Below are 19,362 nucleotides of genomic sequence, written 5' to 3'. Positions count from 1 at the left end.
TATATATATATATATATGTGTGTTCATAAAGTCTACAGTGCATATTAAGAGTCCAAGAGTGACAAGATGATCAATGGTGTTTGGATATTTTAAAAAACTTTCTTGTCCATATGTCCATGTATATTATCTTAGGCCCATGACCTTGGCTTTGTTTCCATACACTTCCACAGAAATTTGTCATAGAAGGACACCATGACTCTCTATAGTTGTTCATATAATGTTTACCTCCATTGAAACGATTTATCTAATTTGTGTAACACATGCCCTATCTAAGTTTGTGTTCCATTTTGTGTCAATTGCATAGTTTGGAGCTTGTGGAAGTTTGAGCATATTAATTCTTGTATTATCTTGTAGCCTTGAGAGATGTGACATGAAACAATGGTGTCTCATATAGCAAAATTCTTGCATGTTGTATTAATTCTTATTTTAAGCAAGATAATAACCTTTCTCTTGCCATTCAAGCAACGTAATATCCTCCTCTAGATCCATAAAAGGTTTAGATCTATCCAAACAAGCATAACAATTGGAACTATGATGTAGAATGAAGTATCAAACTACATATGAAGGAATATCATTTGCTGTTATTAGGCAAAATTTGGACTGAATTTGATTATGTAGAGGAATAAGATGATGGGTAGGTTTTGGGCCTTTGCAAGGCATAGGTCAAGTTTAAGCAAAGCAAGAAAGTCTTTTCAGTTATGTCATTTCCACCAAACATAAAGATACATTTGTATTATTCAAGTAGCGTGTCAAGTTTTATGTTGTCCATCTTTCAACTTATTTTAAGGAATACACACAAGAAATAAGCAATTTGAATGAACAAACCACTATACAAACAAGATACTCCTACATCATTGATAAGTATAGTTTCAAATGTCAAAATAAATACTCTTAGTTATCCAATGTTACAATAAATAAGAATTCCAATCATAGAATGCCTTGCATAGCTTTTTCCTTTTCTATAGGGGGCTGTGTAGATTTCAAGTCATAGTAACCAATAATTCAACACCTTTCACAAACCATCATTTGTTGCAATAGAAGCATGAAAGGAAGGAAATGTGCAATGTTTGGTTATGTAGCTTTCGTCTACATTCAATGTGAAATGTAAGAAAGACAAACCAGATTTGCTGAAGGGTTATCATAGTTAACACGAGGTGACCGAATAAATACTAGGTGGTGTTGTCATAAAACTCTTTTAACGATTGGGGCAAGCCAAATGTTTTTTGTTATAGTTTGATGGGTATGTGCTTATTTATTATAGTTTGATGGGTGTGTGCTTAAAGTCTGAAGACACTCCTCCGCAACCAAGGCAATTGACAACGGCGTTAAGAATTCGGTAAAAAGAAGAAAAAGTTTCTTTAAATTTTGCTAAAGTTGAAACAAGACAGCAAAGAAACGATACCAAGTACATTGGGGGTTGGGGGCGAACATATGATAAACAACATTTCACACTAGGGGCGGACAATGCCATCATTCCCGGCAAGAACCTTATACTTATCCCTCCTAGTAAGGTTGGTGCACTCATAACCCATGACTCCACCCAACACCTTTTGTATGTGATTCGCGACTTCGACACTCGTCTTCCCACCCCCGCATGTGTCCCCTCTTCCCAAAGGCTCCATTATGGTCACACAATACTTGGGCCTTGGGTTCATCAAGAAATAGAAGGGGTCCATGGCTTTGAACCCCCTTGCTGTCGTCCCATGGAACAAACCCATGTCCACATTTATCCCAACTGGCACGATATCGTTGGTTATCTCGGCAAAGAGTGGGCTATACCTCAACAAATATGGTTCTCTACACGTAGTGCCCTCAGGACATATCACTAGGTCCCCTTGCCTCAACACCTCGTCAATCGTCCTCCCATCCTTTTCGCGGCACCTGGTGAGCCGTACCGTCTTGATGGGCGACAAGAGCTCCGACAAGCGGCTGAGGCTATATGTGACCGCGGTCACACGGCGCCTCAACGCGACCGATAAGAAGATGGGGTCGAGCAACGTGCGGTGCGTGCACACATAGAGCATCCCCCGGTTGGGGTCTCCCCCAGACTCCGTTGTGGGCAGCGGAGGAGAGCCCTTGACTTGCAACCTTACGCCCAAGAGTGCCGAGAGCGGGATTGAGACCTCAGATGGCAACACCGACCAAACAAGGAGCCTGATAATGGAAAGCATCAACCCGATCGGGAACCATAGGAACACAACCAACGATGTCATTGGTGTCGGAAGTTTGACAAGCCGTCCATCATGGAAGATCAATGGCTTTAGGTACTCTTCTCGCGGCACCGTGTCCATGTGATTGTTCGTAACTACATATCCTTCCTGCATGTCACAACACATTGGAAGCTAAGGATTAGAAAAATACCCTTTTTCCGCAGCAAAAAAACTACGAAGAGTTTCACGATAAAACATTGAGCCATTGAGATTGTGCTTTCGCTATGAATTAATAACAACAGTATATTAATACAACATTAAGAGCTTCCAATTCATGAAATTTATGCAAAAAGAATAATCGGAAAAATAATGTCACACTCTCACATGGGAAGCTTAAATGTGCGCACACGAGTCACTTTCTTTTCGATCCGAGGCTTTTTTCTTTAATCGGTGTGTGTGTAAATGCATATACATGAGAAGCGTGTTAAATGTGTTGTGGACAAACACAATTCACTTGTATAAAGATGGTAGAATGTTTTTGGTTGAAGCTTAATCATAGTAAAAAGAAAGAAAGAAAGGAAAGGAAAGGAAAAAGAGAGAGAAAAATAAAACACGCGGAACATCTACCGAAGAGAGTTAAGTCGGTGGATAAAAAGATGTAACCCCATTCGAAAAACTATACATACATATGTAGTTAATGACAACCTAGTAGGGCACATAAATGCTCAAGGTACACATTGGCTTGGTCATCAAGAGAAAAAAGCCAATCAACATACTCTTTCGAAAACAATTTTTCATTAAATGGGGCCAACAAAACTTTAGATTCGAAGTCGAAGCTTCCGAGGGCTTCCGAGAGCTTCCGAAGAACCAAACCAAACCATTCAATGGAAATTCAAAGAAAACCAGAATTGCCCCATGTTGGAGACAACACATTGTGGGCTCCATGTGTGTAGGAGAGGACATTAAGGAGTTTCCATGATTAAAGAGAAAACCAATGACTAATATGTCAAGGGATCAAATCCTAGTAAAGCCCTAATATAGCCATGATGCCTAGGCTCAATGCATAACCTTCACACTTTCTAGTAGTACATGTCAAGGGATCAAATCCTAGTAAAGCCCTAATATAGCAAATTCACTGAATTTATCTTTTTAGGTCTTATTATAACTAAAATCCAAACTACAATTTTAAAAAAATAACACCCATGTGATTGATGATGATCACAAGATTTCAAACAAAAATCAGGAACCCATCAATATTGTGTTTCTTTGAAAGCAATGCACAAATCTGTGTTTATTAAAATTAGAAACAGTTTTCTCTGTATAAATAAGTAAGTATGATGCATTCTGATGATGCAAAGGAAGGTCAAAACAGAAGGTTTAGTACTTGATGTTAAAAGTTTGAGTTAATAAGATCAAAAAACAGAAGGAAACTTTAGTAATTTGATGTTAAAAGCTTGTGTTAAGATCAAAACAGAAGATGTTAAGCTTGTATTGAGGCCAAAATAGATGAGTAATTGATGTTAAAATCCTGTGTTAATAAGATCAAAACAGAAGGAAGCTTTTAGTAATTTGATGTTAAAAGCTTATGTTAGGATCAAAGCAGAAGATGTTAAGCTTGTATTAAGATCAAAACAGATGAGTAATTTGATGTTAAAAGCTTGTGTTAAGATCAAAACAGAAGGAAGCTTTAGTAATTTGATATTAAAAGCTTGTGTCAAGATCAAAACAGGAGCTTAGCAATTGATTAAACTTGTGTTTAAGATCAAAACAGAAGCTTTAGTAATTGATTAAACTTGTGTTTAAGATCAAAACAGAAACTTTAGTAAATTGTTATTAATCTTGTGTTTAAGATCAAAGCAAAAGCTTGAGAATTGAAAGCACATACCTTGCAGAGGGAGAGGACACCATGAGGGGATGATATGGTGGACAAGCCAAGGTGAGGCTGTTGATGGTGCAGAGCCATCTTCACAACCTCTCTCTTCTTGGGCCCATCCACCAAGAAGCCATAGCCATAGCCAGCTTTAGCAGAAACCAGGCCAGTGCAGATTCCTTTCACACTATGGAGCTCTGTCCCCAGCACCATCTCAGCCCCTAGATACTCCCTGCAGAAGGCCTCCACCACTACCCTTGGGAAGCATGTCACCACACACCTCCTGGGGAAGGCCATGAAAACCTTGTATGCAGAACCCCTCAAATCCTGCAGGTAGAACCTGGTTAACACAGCTTTCCCTACCCCTTCCAGATCCTGCATCCTCAGCCCTGCCATGGATATGAAGATGAGGATCTGGAGAGCTATGGATTGAGACATGAATGTGTTGATGAGAGCTATGAGAGGCCAGAGCAGGAGCAGGATGAGGCCCCTTAATGGAGACCCTGCCTCAAATGCTACTAGCATGAAGTATGGAAATGTGCAGGTAGACCTTGTGAGGGTCCCATGGAGTTCTTCCACCACCACTACCTTGCTTCCATTGCTCTCAGGCTTTGATGGTGTGTACTTGTCTAGGGTTTCATACAGGACTGGCCTGGCATGGCTGGATTTGGCTTGTGGAGAAGATGAAGGGATTGATCCATGGCTATGGTTATGCCTATTCACCACATTTGTGACTATCTTCAGCTCAGAGAGGCAGACATGGAAGTAGAAGCCTATGGATTGGAGGAGGAGATTGAAGTGGTTGAAATGCATTGCTAGGTGGAACTGATAAGACTGAGCAGAGAAAATCAGAAAAAAAAACAGGATTAAGAAAAAAAGAAAAGAAAGAATAAGAGCTTGATTGAGAATGAAGGATATGGTGAGCTTGGATCTATCTATATTTGAAGACTCAAAAAACTATGTGTATATGTATATCTCTGTATAGGGCAAGGAATCAATGGTGAATGATAAGGATGGATTAGTGGGATTAAGAAGAAGGATTAGTAGGATTAAGAAGAAGGATTAGTGGGATTAAGAAGAAGGATTAGTAGGATTAAGAAGAAGGATTAGTAGGATTAAGAAGAAAGATTAGTAGGATTAAGAAGAAGGATTGGAAGGATTAAGAAGAAGAAGAGGAATGAATACTTGAGATCAAATCAGTTTGTATATGTAAGAGATGGATGTCATAGCCTTAAGTTAGAATGATTAATGGAAAACACAGTGTAGATTGGTGATGCAGGAAGAGGTGGAGGCCATAACCAGCAGGCAAGAAGAAAACAGAGGAAGAAGCATTATATTATAGAAGGAGAGAAACAGAGTATATATGTATATTTTCTCTCTGTCTCAGTCTCTGTATCTGTCTCTGTATCTGTCTCTGTCTGTTTGCTTGCTTGCTTAACATGCTTTTCTCTTATTCATTCTTCTTCTTCTTTCTTCTTCCTTAATTAAAAGGCTTACCTATCAATCATTAACTCCTAACCATCACCTAATCCTGGATTAAGTGCTCCTTAATCAGCATTGTTTTTAACTACAAATGACAAAATAATCATTTAGGTTTTAATAATAAATGCCACCCCCCCCAATCTTTCAGCTCAGCTCTCTTCAGCCATTATTAAAGTTATTTTTTTATTTTATTTTATTTTATTTTATTTTATTTTATTTTATTTTATTTTATTTTATTTTATTTATGTTTCTGGGGTTGGGGGAGAGGAGGAGGAGGAGGAGATATTGACTCTAACAGTCCTTCCAACTAATCTGCTTCTTCATTTAATGCAGATTCACCTCAAAAATTATTGGGGGCATTTTTGTTCTTTTTAATGTTGTTAATTTCACAAATACTCATTATTGGTGTTTTTTGTCATTTAATGCTAATAATATATAGACACATATATGTATGTACAAGGTTCTTTTTTTTTTTTGTGTGTGTGTGTGTGTGAAAGAGAGAGATTGTGTGTGTGTGTGTGTCTGAGACATATATGTACACATATAGACATATACAAGGTTCTTTTTTGTGTGTGAAAGAGAGAGAGAGAGAGAGAGAGAGAGAGAGAGAGAGAGAGAGAGAGAGAGAGTGAGTGAGTGAGAGTGAGAGTGAGAGTGTGTGTGTGTGTGTGAGTGTGTGTGTGTGTGTGTGTGATAGAGAGAGAGAGAGAGAGAGAGACATAGACAAGTTTTTTTTTGTGTGTGAAGGATAAAGAGAGAGAGAGAGAGAGTGTGTGTGTGTGTGTATCATATCAATATGGGTAGTGATCTCTTTGAGACCGACCGAAAACCCATAACAGAAGGTGCGTCATATATCATATATCCTTCGTAAAAGACCCTTGACAATATCGTGCCCGTGCCCTCTCTAGCAACTCGAAAAGGACAATGAGTCTTGGATTGACCTGATGATCTTTTGGCTTTCACAATGGCCATCACGAGATCCACCAGTCTTGCTTTTTCACTGATGACGTGATTAATTTGTTAGCATTGATCGAGACTCGATTAACAAACACCCCCCCCCCCCCCCCTACACACACACCTTTTGGGACCCTTAGAAAGAAACATCCGCATGTTCGTGATTAATTCGTTAGCATTGATCAAGACTCAATTAACAACCCCCCCGCCCCCCCCCACACACACACACACACACCTGTGGACCATTAGAAAGAAACATCCGCATGTTCGATGGCAATCCCATCCTCCTATCGTCGTAACATATCACAAAATAGAGTTCAATTGCCTTTTGGACCATCTCCTCAACGACATTGCAATTTGACCAATCGCATATGGACATGGATAGCATGTTACAATACATCATTTAGACTTTTAATCGTCGTTTATGAAACCCATTTAGGACACATGACCTAATATCGAAAACGATACAAAAAACGAAAGTTGGTGTTCTACAGTACATTACATGTTCAAAGCCTAGATTATAAGGTTAGCCATAATATTACCAATACCTGCCAAGGTCAAAGTGGTCTAAAAATGAAGACAATAGTAAATGCGTCTCATCTCCAAACGTTTCCACTTTTCATTTTGAAAATGTTGTTCTGTTATGCTAATGTCGCAAACTTCATCTCCAAGGTTTCTACTTTTATCATTTTGAAAATGGTATACGTTATGCTAATGTCACAAACCTTTTGAGATTCGGAGCAAATTATAGTTTTTTTGACCGATTGTGGTGATACGAGAAACATTTGCTTACATAGACGCAAGTTGTTTCACGCTTTGTGGGATTGTCTTGCTCTTTACAAAACATACCTTGTGCTTTCAATGCTAATTGATTGAACCATAGTTTGTGAATTTCTATATACCATCCTCTGATCATGTTTGCTAAATTAGATAAATCATCACAAAACATGAATTGGTGTGTTGTCAATTGCAATTTAAGAACCAAGTGTGGCCACCGAAACAAATTGCCACTTGCAATGGAATTAATGGCCTTTTCCCTATATCCATCAAACCAAAACACCACAATCATTCTATCTTTTTTATATTGCACTTTGCAAATCAAAGGCACTAGATTTTGGGACCATATGGGTTAATGTTTACTCATGAACCAATAATGGTCACTTCCTTGATCAACCCATAAATTGATGTTTATTTAAATTTTGAATGGAATGAGTTTGACTTTGTTTAAGTTGTCTGACCTTAGATCTTTTACTTTTTCGTGATAAATGGATTTTTCACACCGAAATAATTTATGTTTGATGGAAATTTGAAGACCAATTCTTTGTGGACCCCCTACTTCATGATAGTGTCCTAATGGATTTTATTGATCCTTCCCGTGTGGAATCCATAGGTTTGATGTTGAATTTGGATACTTTTTGAATTTTTAGTTGTGACTCGTGAGTTCCTAAAACTATCGGGTTTGTTTATCTAATTGATAAATATTGAGTAACTAAGAATTATTCAATCTTTTACAACTCATGGATGACCCATGTATTAAATTTATTTATCAAATTTCACCATTGTTCTAGGTTGTGATATTGTTGACTTCAGAATTGAAATTAGAAACCCAATAATGGATCAAATCACTCTAATGTGGAAATTGGGGAGCTATTGCACAATATGAAAATGAACCCATAAAGAGTTCACGAGATTTGGGTAAAGATGCTTGTTATTAGATGTCCCTGAAGAGACTAATGACGCTTTTTGTTGAGAAGCAATGTTTCCCGGTCTTAATTTTATTGCTTACTACCTTCTCAAGTAACATGGAGTTTGTTTCATTGGTATTTCAATTTGTATCACATTGAGCTAGAAAGTATTGATTCATAGAGAGTGTTAGTTCTTCCTAGTAACAATATGTGTATGTCAGTATGACGCCATGCCAATCTTGTTAGTGATTTGTATCATCTGAGTTTGAATATAATTTGGTTGTCTGTGCTACCAAACAACTGGATTCTTGAGAAGTACGAACATATTGAGTTCCAAAAAATGATTAGTAGGACAAATATAATGTGAAAGGGTCAGCTTCACAATGCAAAAAATGCATTAAAGAAAACAAATGTTCTTTTGGACATTTCCAATGGCCGATTAATTTAAGACAAATAATAGGTTATGGTGAACTCACCCTACATTATCAATGCTGCAATGATTTTTTGTATGATATACATATCTAAAGGAAGGATATAGGTTGTATTGTTGTTCTGAGGATTTCACGGACTTTTAGAGGTGGGAATGTAGTAGGTCAATCCGAGAATATTGTTTGGTTGAATATGTTTCAATCAAATCAAATGGAAGTAGCTCGAGGAAGCACAACTCCTATCAATCATTTTATATCTAGAGTAATGGCATACATACATACATACATATGTAATCATATCCTTTTAAACGAAATAATTAGGGTTTTGTTGAAACGAAACGATTAGAGATTTGTTGAAGTGAGTGACAATAAATATCCCTAGAGACAGGTTGATGGCATCTAGCAACAACAAAACAAATTATATGCCTAGTTTATCCAATATGTTTTTTTTGAAATCGCATGTTATGTTTGTTTTAATTTGGTTACAGTTAAAGTGAAACCTGGGAAGCTAGAAAAAAACCATTATTGAATCCTCTCTTCTCTTTGTTGTTTGTATTCTTTGGAGGTGATGGGCAGGTGAGAGAGTCAAATTTGTAAATATTGACAATTTTTCCTTTGTTTGTCTATTTGCCACAAATTAAATTAGCAAAAATAGATCAATATGATTAATATTAATTGAAAAAAGAGAATGACCTAAATTCTAATGGGCATTGGGGACATGTTTGTAAATAAATAAATAATTAATTAATTAATTAAAGACAGTGATCATGAAGATTGATAGCAAAAAGGGCATATCAATTCGTGAATATTATTATGAATAAATAAAACGAATATTATATAAAGTCTTTTATTCTCATTTTATTTTTTAAATGTCGTTGAAATTCTTAATTTTAAGATTTGATTGAATAACAAAAAAACTATTTGAAAAGTGAGCGGCGGAATGTATGCAATTAATTAATTATTTGATTGATTAATTTTGATTATATATATTTAAATTTTAATATCGTTTTTTTATTTATAACTTTTTTGTTTTTTGATTTTGAATATATTTCATTTATTCTATTATTTATTATAAATTCGCGGCATCTATTTTGAATTTGACAATAATTTAATTTAATTTAATTGATTATTTATTGCATATTTTCGGCTTCTTTTGAACTTCAAAAAAGATCCTTTATTTATTGATTTATTTATTTATTAAATTAGCCCCCAACACACAAACACATTAATGCTACCCCAAATTCATTAATTTATACAAAAAAAATTAACAATTAAAATATAAGTTTCTTGATCACCTTAAAATCAATCAAAAAGCCAAATTAATAACAAGCCCTAGCTTTGGCTAGATTTGTTCTAAACTTAGGAGTAACCTTAACTAGGCCTATATTTGTAGATAGATAGAAATTATAAGGATCCTCATAACCTCCTATTATTGTTGTTATTGTTAGTATCTCATAGTTATGATCTTTTTTCATCCTTGTGGATTGGATGTTCATTGTTTTCTTTTTCTTTTTCTTTTTTACTTATTTAGCATGAACAACACCATTGTACGTATTCAAATGATCGATGATTCCATATTCGTACATGCGATTATGATACCAAGATTCCGACATCACAAGGTGCTTGTACGCTTTTTCTCTCTTCTTCTTTTCCACAGGGAATGCATCATACCACCCCCATCGAAGAGTGGTCCCATGACGAACTCTTACCACCTTAGTGGGGTTTTAGTTTCTGGATAAAAAAAGAAATCTAAATCACATCCACATTGGAGGAGCTCGTAATGCATCATTTAGCACATGTTGGAGGGTGGCAGCTCCAGCCCTGCACTCTCTTTCATATTTATTATCTTTGTACTACATTCTCTCTTTTCTCAGATTCTTCTCTCTCTAGAATCTGCAACTCTTTAAATGCCTTCTCTCTCTAGAATCTGCAATGCTTTAAATGCCTTTTCTCTCTTCTACCTTTTCCAAGATATTCCTAGTTTTTTGTACCTGTTTGGTAGTACAAGAGTCACTTAACTACCAAACAGCCATTTCACCCACATTCCCCAATTTTGTATAAATAGGCTATACCAGCCTCTTTTGTATAAGTTTTCATTTTCTTTTTTGCTACTTAAAACAAGCTCTATTCCTTGGCTGTGTCTCTACTCTTTGCAACCATTTTTTCTACTGCTGTCTAACAGCCTTCTCACAGCTTGGCTGTGCCTATTTTGTTTTAAGTCGTCCGCTGCTGCTATTAACAGCTTTTCTCACATGGTATCAGAGCAGTGAGGTCTCCATATCCTCAGCCTGATTTTTTTTTGCCAAAGAGCACACAGACCTATCTTCTTTTATCCCTCCCTCCCAACCCTACAGAGGAGGCTCTTCTGTTTTCTTTTCCCCTTATCTGAGCCTCACCTAGCATCTAGGGAGAAGTAGAAAGACCCTGAGTATCTACTTACAACTGCTGTAAATTGTCCAGCTGTAGCTCAAGAGGAGGATATCCATGGCCTCACATGCCACCATTGTTTCATCAACCATTCCCCAACTCCCCAAAGAATCCATCTTGGATGGGAACAATTACTTGGATTGGGAGCTACAAATAAAGACCTTGCTACAATACCATCGTTTATGGAATGTAGTCAATGGTAGTGACAAGAAACCACCAGTAACTTCATCCTCTTCAACCAAATCAGTTGCTGGCTCATCTAACGCTGAGATTGAAGCTTGGCTAGATAAGGATTCTCGTGCTCATGCTTTCCTCATGTTTAATATTAAACCGAGCATTGCTCGTCAATTTCAAGATAAAGATGACGAGACAGCCAATGAACTATGGACAGCCATCAAAAGGAGGTATCATCGAGCTAATCATGCTCAAATGATAGCTATTGAAAGCCAACTAGCAAATCTCAAGATTCATGACACTCCCAACATCATGGATCAAATAACGGAATTTGTCACTCTCCAAAAGGAACTAGTTTCTTTGGGAAGCAAGTCCACTGAAGTTGAGTTTGTGCATCGTCTAATGATAAAGTTGCCTGAGTCATTCTCAGCCTTTTGTGACACCATTTCTCTTCTTCCCAACACACCTGACATGAATACATTTCTTGGTATGCTACAAGATAGGGCAACAAGGAAGAAAAGTGCTCAAACTTCCAATGAGACGCTTCTACATGCGACAAGTAAAGGCAAGTGGAAGCAAAATGGTAACTCCTACAACAAACCCAATCCAAGACCGCCAAACAACCCAGCTTACAAGGAGCTCACTTGTCATTATTGTGGCTACAAAGGTCACATTCAGCCAGATTGTCGGAAAAAGAAAAGGGACAATGCTAAGAACTCTTCTTCTACCAGAAATCAACCTACACCGAAATCCAACTCGGCCCACTCAGCCAAAGAAACAGTTTTCCTTGGCATTGAGGAACATACTTCACATTTGGCTGGACCAACTACTTCAACCATCGATGAGTGGTTAGTAGATAGTGGTGCCACTTCACACATGACCTATGACAAATCCATTTTGCATGATGTGAAGCCTAGCTCTTCCCAAATCTCTATAGGAGATGCCTCAAGCATTGAGGCTTCATGTGTGGGTAATGTGGTTCTTGACAATTCTTCAAGTGAAGAACCTGTCGTTCTTCAAGATGTGCTACATGTGCCTCGCATCTCTACCAACCTACTTTCGGTTTACAAAATCACCATGCAAGGTTATGGAGTCTACTTTGATAGCTCAGTTTTGGAAGTGATTGACACCAACAGCCTACAAATTGTAGCTAGTGGCACACAAGAAGGGGGTTTATATCGCCTAAAAAGCTCCCATAGCCCCTTGGAAAACTCCAAATCTCATCTTCTTCATCTTCTTCAAGGCTCTCATGCCTTGGTGGCACAAGAAGATCCCACGTTGTGGCATGCTAGGTTTGGTCATCTCAACTATGATTCTCTTCAAAAGCTCTCCTCCTCCCAACTAGTTGAGGGTCTTCCTATTTTCAAATCTCCCAATACCCCATGTATTGCTTGTCTTCATGGCAAGCAACATCGAGAGCCTTTCCCTCATGAAGCCACTCACCGAGCAACATCTATCTTGGAGTTAGTGCACATGGATCTTTGTGGTCCCATGAAAACCACTACTCTTGGTGGTGCACGCTACTTCATGCTTATAATTGATGACTTCTCCCGCAAGGTTTGGGTTTATTTTCTTGTAGAAAAATCCCAAGCCTTCGCAAAATTTCAAGAATGGGTAGCTCTCGTGGAGAACGAGACATCGAAGAAAGTTCGAAAGATCAGGTCAGACAATGGTGGAGAGTTTATCTCCAAAGCTTTCGACCATTTCTGCTCTCAACGAGGCATTGCTCGCCAATTTTCTACACCCAATACTCCTCAACAAAATGGAGTCGTGGAAAGGAAGAACCGGACAGTCCAAGAGATGGCTCGTACGATGCTATCTCAATCTGATCTTCCTCTCTCGTTTTGGGGTGAAGCTGTCAACACAGCAGTCTACATCATCAACTGCTGCCCAACAAAAGCAGTTGCTAGAATGACGCCTGAAGAAGCATTTACAGGTGTAAAGCCCTCAGTATCTCATTTTAAAGTCTTTGGTTGTGATGCTTATGTTCACATTTCAGATCATAAAAGGACGAAATTTGAGTCCAAAACCAAGAAATGCAAATTTCTTGGTTACAGCACACAATCTAAAGCATACAGGTTATGGGATTTAGAGTCAAAGTCCCTAGTCATATCTAGGGATGTTCATTTTGTGGAGTCTCAGCCGGATGACTCTAGGATTTTACCTGAGTTCATGGTTGAAATCCAAGCTCCTCCGGAATCTCCTATTTTAGACGAAGATGTCTCATCTTCAAGCCTCCCATCTCCTCCTACTCAATCTCTAACTTCGCCAACAATTCAAACCTCTCCCTCAACCCCACTTGTTTCCACTCCCTCTACAAACCAGCTTCCACCACTTCCCAAGTGGCTTCAAGCCACCATTCGTGATTCTCATCTCTCCGATGCTGAACTTCATGAGTATACATCTGGTTCTCGAACACGTAAGTCACAACGGCCTCTTCACTCATGCAACTTTGCCTTATTGTGCACTGTTGTGCAATCAAAAGAACCCACAACAGCAAAAGAGGCCCTTGTTCTTCCAAAGTGGAAAGCAGCAATGGAAGTTGAACTTGATTCCATTGAGCGGAATCATACATGGGAGCTGGTCCCACGGCCTCCACATCGACAAGTCATTGGATTGAAATGGATTTTCAAGACCAAATACCATGCTGATGGTACTTTGGATAAGCACAAGGCACGTTTAGTGGCAAAAGGCTACTCACAAGTTGAAGGAGTGGATTATGAGGAAACTTTTGCTCCAACAGCAAGGTACACATCTATTCGATGTGCGCTTGCACTTGCTGCTCACAACAAATGGGCCATTTTTCAAATGGATGTCAAGTCAGCCTTCCTTAATGGTGACTTGAAAGAGGAGGTTTATGTTGAACAGCCTCCAGGTTTCGAGATTTTAGAGCAGAAAAACATGGTCTACAAGTTACACAAAGCCTTGTATGGCTTAAAGCAAGCTCCCAAAGCTTGGCATGACAAAATTGATAGCTTCTTTCTTTCTCTTGGGTTTCAAAACTGTAATGCTGACAGCAATTTCTATGTTTTTTCCCAAGATAATTTGCTTTGCTTGATCATATTATATGTTGACGACCTTCTAATTACAGGGTCCCTTGCATCTAAAATCGAGGAGGTCCGCGCTGACCTCAAAACAACCTTTGAAATGACTGATCTAGGACTTCTCCATTATTTCATAGGTATGGAGGTCTATCAATCACATGGTGGTATCTTTCTCAGCCAACATAGGTATCTCAGGCAGCTCCTTGAGACCTATAGCATGACAAATTGCAAGCCACTCTCCTGTCCAATGGATCCAAACTCAAAGCTATCTCGTGAAGACGATTCTCCCATATTTGAGGATATCACGAAATATAGGAGATTAATCGGGTCCCTTCTTCACTTAACTTATACCAGGCCTGATTTGTCCTATAGCGTGAGTATTCTCAGCCAATTCTCAACTGCTCCAAGACAAAGTCATTGGCAAGCAGCTATTCGAGTTCTTCGGTATTTGGCCAACACACTCGACTATGGTCTATCTTTTAGAGGCGGCATTGAGCTTGTTGGCTACTCAGATGCTGATTGGGCAGGTGATATTGATTCTAGAAGGTCCACATCTGGCTATTGTTTTATGTTAGGTTCAGGTTTGATTTCTTGGAAATCGAAGAAGCAAAACTCAGTTTCTACTTCATCGACGGAAGCTGAATATCGCGCCTACTTGGATACTTGCTGTGAGTTGCTATGGTTGATGCAATTGTTTTCTCACATTGGTGTTTTGCAAACCTCTCCTATTGCAGTTTTCACCGACAGCCAAAGTGCACGTGCCTTGGCACATAGCTCAGCATTTCATGGTAGAACAAAACACATCGAAGTGCACTACCATTTTGTTCGTGACTTAGTGAAATCACAAGTCATCAACTTGGCATATTGCCCTACTCAAGAAAATGTGGCTGATTTATTTACTAAGCCACTTCCAAGGCAAGCCATTGATCAGCTCCTTGATCGACTCAATGTTGGACTGCCGTTCTGGAGCTGAGAGGAGGTGTTGGAGGGTGGCAGCTCCAGCCCTGCACTCTCTTTCATATTTATTATCTTTGTACTACATTCTCTCTTTTCTCAGATTCTTCTCTCTCTAGAATCTGCAACTCTTTAAATGCCTTCTCTCTCTAGAATCTGCAATGCTTTAAATGCCTTTTCTCTCTTCTACCTTTTCCAAGATATTCCTAGTTTTTTGTACCTGTTTGGTAGTACAAGAGTCACTTAACTACCAAACAGCCATTTCACCCACATTCCCCAATTTTGTATAAATAGGCTATACCAGCCTCTTTTGTATAAGTTTTCATTTTCTTTTTTGCTACTTAAAACAAGCTCTATTCCTTGGCTGTGTCTCTACTCTTTGCAACCATTTTTTCTACTGCTGTCTAACAGCCTTCTCACAGCTTGGCTGTGCCTATTTTGTTTTAAGTCGTCCGCTGCTGCTATTAACAGCTTTTCTCACACATACTACCACGTGGGCCTAGGACTTATTGCTTCGATACGAATCAGATCCTTATCTAATGAGAACTTCAAATTATATCCAAAAGTTAGCAACAATCCTGCTTCGCAATCGAGGTTCATTTCTGCCCACTATCCCCTTCTATGTTTTTTTTTGGGGGGGGGGGGGGGGGGGGGCATACCCACGCAATGAAACATCATCATCGGTTTGCTTGCCACATGCTTGTCGACAAGAAATACTTTCTACAACAATCAACCATCAACTCACTTATAGTAGCCTAAAATGTTTGTCCTACTTTTTGATGATTGATGATGACTGTCATCGGCATCAACTATCCTTGTCAAAGTATATGTTCGAGTTTTGTGTATCTCGCCAGAACATTGCATGATTGACGTATCATGGCCGAACCATTGTCCGCATATAAGACATTTCCATCATTCTCAACGCTTGGGATCTTGGAAATTTTAAAGTGTAAGATGGTTGTTGATTATTAGAATGGTCTTGATGATGTACAAATAAGAGTTTATGAGTTTGATCCAAAGTTTGTAAAGCCATTTTTTTAGGAGAAAAGCGTTATCGTGATGTTTATTCGAAGTGAATATAAATTTCGTGGATATTTAAAGCACTATTTTAAGGTGAAAACTACTAGTTATAAGTAAGTCTTATGGCCTCAAAGTTAAAATATGAATGTTTAAGCCCAATGAATGTAACATTAGACATTGAACCCATGACCTTAGATTTAAGAACCAAACATCATGTTTTTTATAAAACAAAACATGTGAAAGACCGACCATGTTTGACCGTTTTTGTGGGTAAAGCACCAAGCCATAATACTAATGAACATCCAAGAAAATGTATGATAAAATACAGTTGCACACTTGAATGCTCAACGATATTTGATCTTTCTCTCATTCGAGCAAGGCCCATCGTTACATCATGATTACGATTCCCTATCTGGAATGCATCAATTAAGCACACTTTTATGACATTCTAATATAATCTAGGTGTATCATACATGTTATCCAAATTGAAACAAAAGTGCAATGCATATCATACAAAAATATTAGCAACAGTGCAATACATCAAACCTGCGAATAACATAAAGGCTTGGTATTTTACAAGATATTTATCCTCACGATCTAGTTGTTACTCGAATTTGTGCCTCATCAAAATTACATGATGATATCTCAAGCTGCATGTATTATTGTCATATAGGCCATTTACGTCAACGCACGTGCTTCCATGACATGAAATGCAATAGTATTCCAACAAGTGTTCATGGAGTGCTCACAACTTCGTAAGATATTATGTTGTATAATGTGCGACTCATAATAGCAAGAAATCCACACTAAATTCACCAATCTCAAAGAAGGAAATAAATAACTATAACTACAACTATATATATAATCATTGTCCAAGTAAATTACCATGCCCATTCCATCTTGGCATATTATGAGACTAAGCATTATAACACTAACACACGTAGTGAATACTTTGGATGCACACTTCACAAACCTTTCTAGATTTTATGTAGAAAATGCAACATGCCTCTATCATAGTGTGTCTATATGTAGATACACCTTACGACTCACATAGAGTGTCCTTACAATGGATCAAAGATCTTACCTTTGACGAAACTTTGGAATTCAAACAAACATTTTATGAGGTTTCACATAAAGCATTCTTTGTTTGGTGGTTCAACTACTGATTATTGTATTCAACTTAACACAATGCCAAAGTGGCACCTAACATATTGACATAATCCAAATGTGTAGCATAACCTTTCCACCACCATCATGGTAGCAATACTTACGAACTTTTTCTTGTTTTGGGTCATAAAACTTGATGTTTTATTATCATGATTTTGGAGGATTGCCACTTGATTCAACCACACAAGAGCAAGTTAAATTGTCCAACAGTTATTTGTAAATAGATTATTCCAAGTACATATAACATGAGCACAAGTCTACAAATGTTCATTAGAAAGAGGAGTTTGTTGAAGTCGGTATGTAGCCAAAGCTATCACTAAACATCATTGTCAAATATCATTTTTGAGATGTTTGGATCATACCTTGGAAGTTGACATTGATGACATCCAAGGAAGCAATTATATTCTTAGGAAATGGATGATTCCCTTATTCTAGGGATGTACAAATTGGAAACTACAAGTGTTGGTTAATCCAACATATGTTAGTCTCCCTTTGTACAATTCATGTTTAAATCTATACCCCAAATTGGTCTATAGGGATTTGGCATGCCCACCCCATCTTCCTACAGCCCTACAAGTGGTAATGATTACAATCTTGATTGTTGATGTGTACTAATTTATTCCATCAACTTCATCATTCTATTGCTACATCATATGATGGAAAGTCGCTATAATAAATCAACAATAAATGTTATGTTAATCCAAGAAGGATGACTCATGCAATTACATATTTATGTTGAAATCAACACGTTAAACATATCTCTCAACCTCATTCAAGGTAAAGACCCCCTCATCTTAACCACTCTTTGCTTGGTGTTAGGATGACTCATGCAATTACATATTTATGTTGAAATCAACACGTAAAACATATCTCTCAACCTCGTTCAAGATAAAGACCCCCTCATCTTAACCACTCTTTGCTTGGTGTTAGACGTACTTGCATTGAGTTGGATCTTCTAGCATCAACATCTTTGTAGGTAAGGACCCCTCATCGTAGCCTCTCTTTTTGGGTGTTAGCGTGATTATGCACTTGTGTCACGATCCCTTCTATCATCAACATCTTCCTAGACACGGACCTTCCAATGTAGCCACTCTTTGCTTGTGTTAGCATGAATACATACTTGCACAGAGTCACCCTTTTGGCATGAACATCTTCCCCAGTCAAGGTTGCCCATCGTAGCCACTCTTATGTCTTTAAACCATATGGATTTTCAAAAATATATCATGATCTACACACACGCACACATTTGGACCCATATGATGGGATACTATTTCAAAGAAGATTTTCGTGGATACTACAAAGTCACATCGTACAGTTGGATATAAACATAATCCAACATACCTAATTTATTCACATAGTTCTTGAGCTCATTTTGATGGTTTAATGCTATAAACACATGCCATAGTTCTAAATACATGTGTAAACATTTGCATGTAAACACTACATAAACCAATCACAAAATTTTCAAACAATATTTGATTATACATAAAAAAAACTTGAGTATCGAATTAGAATGAGCATTGAAATAAAAACCACCCATTTGAAAGTACGTTAAATATGGAAGGTGAATGAAGAACCAATGTCTTTACTTGTTCAATATGGAGGTTCAATGTGCCTGAATAAATATAAAAGACACATTAGAATAATGTAAACTCAAGGGAGAGAAGACAACACTTCTCCTCATCATGAGCTCAATTAAACCCTCTACAATTGCTTATGGATTTACTGTCAAAAGTAGATGTGCCAACATATCATTCCTCGTCTTCATAGGTGTATGCATTCCATTTTCGATGCATTGAAATAACTTCTCGATAAGAATTATTACCTTATCTTTATCTTTTAAGCAATATGAACATTTATGGCAAAATTGGCTTTTTACCACTCCTATGGTGCGTTACATATCAAGTATAACACTATACACCATGTACTTCTTTAACATGATATTACCTTGGGTTACCGTGTACAGTGAGTAAGATGACGATGTATTTATTTGTTACTATGTTGCAT

General features: G+C 37.8%; 1 protein-coding gene across 1 annotated transcript; it reads right to left on the bottom strand.

The window, feature by feature from the left end:
* Positions 1-1,282: 1,282 nt before the first annotated feature.
* Positions 1,283-5,336, bottom strand: LOC147851077 (glycerol-3-phosphate acyltransferase RAM2-like). Its single transcript, XM_087335784.1, has 2 exons — positions 4,036-5,336; positions 1,283-2,318 (listed from the first exon to the last, which is right to left on the bottom strand). The coding sequence occupies exons 1-2, from the start codon at positions 4,831-4,833 to the stop codon at positions 1,452-1,454; spliced, it is 1,665 nt and encodes a 554-aa protein (XP_087191910.1). The 5' UTR covers positions 4,834-5,336; the 3' UTR covers positions 1,283-1,451.
* Between the last annotated feature and the right edge of the window lie 14,026 nt (positions 5,337-19,362).

Source organism: Azolla caroliniana, unplaced genomic scaffold (genome assembly GCF_043228905.1).
Source record: "Azolla caroliniana isolate FFs.n. ecotype wild unplaced genomic scaffold, voAzoCaro1.0.p SCAF_20, whole genome shotgun sequence".
Lineage (NCBI taxonomy): Eukaryota > Viridiplantae > Streptophyta > Polypodiopsida > Salviniales > Salviniaceae > Azolla > Azolla caroliniana.
This window is presented reverse-complemented; position numbering and strand designations above follow the sequence as displayed.

Bases quoted from the DNA above. Each gene is read 5' to 3' on its own strand.
- LOC147851077 (XM_087335784.1), bottom strand. From the start codon at position 4,833: ATGCATTTCAACCACTTCAATCTCCTCCTCCAATCCATAGGCTTCTAC. The intron at 2,319-4,035 runs GTATGTGCTTTC...TGTGACATGCAG, and splicing joins GTGTCCTCTCCCTCTGCAAG to GAAGGATATGTAGTTACGAA.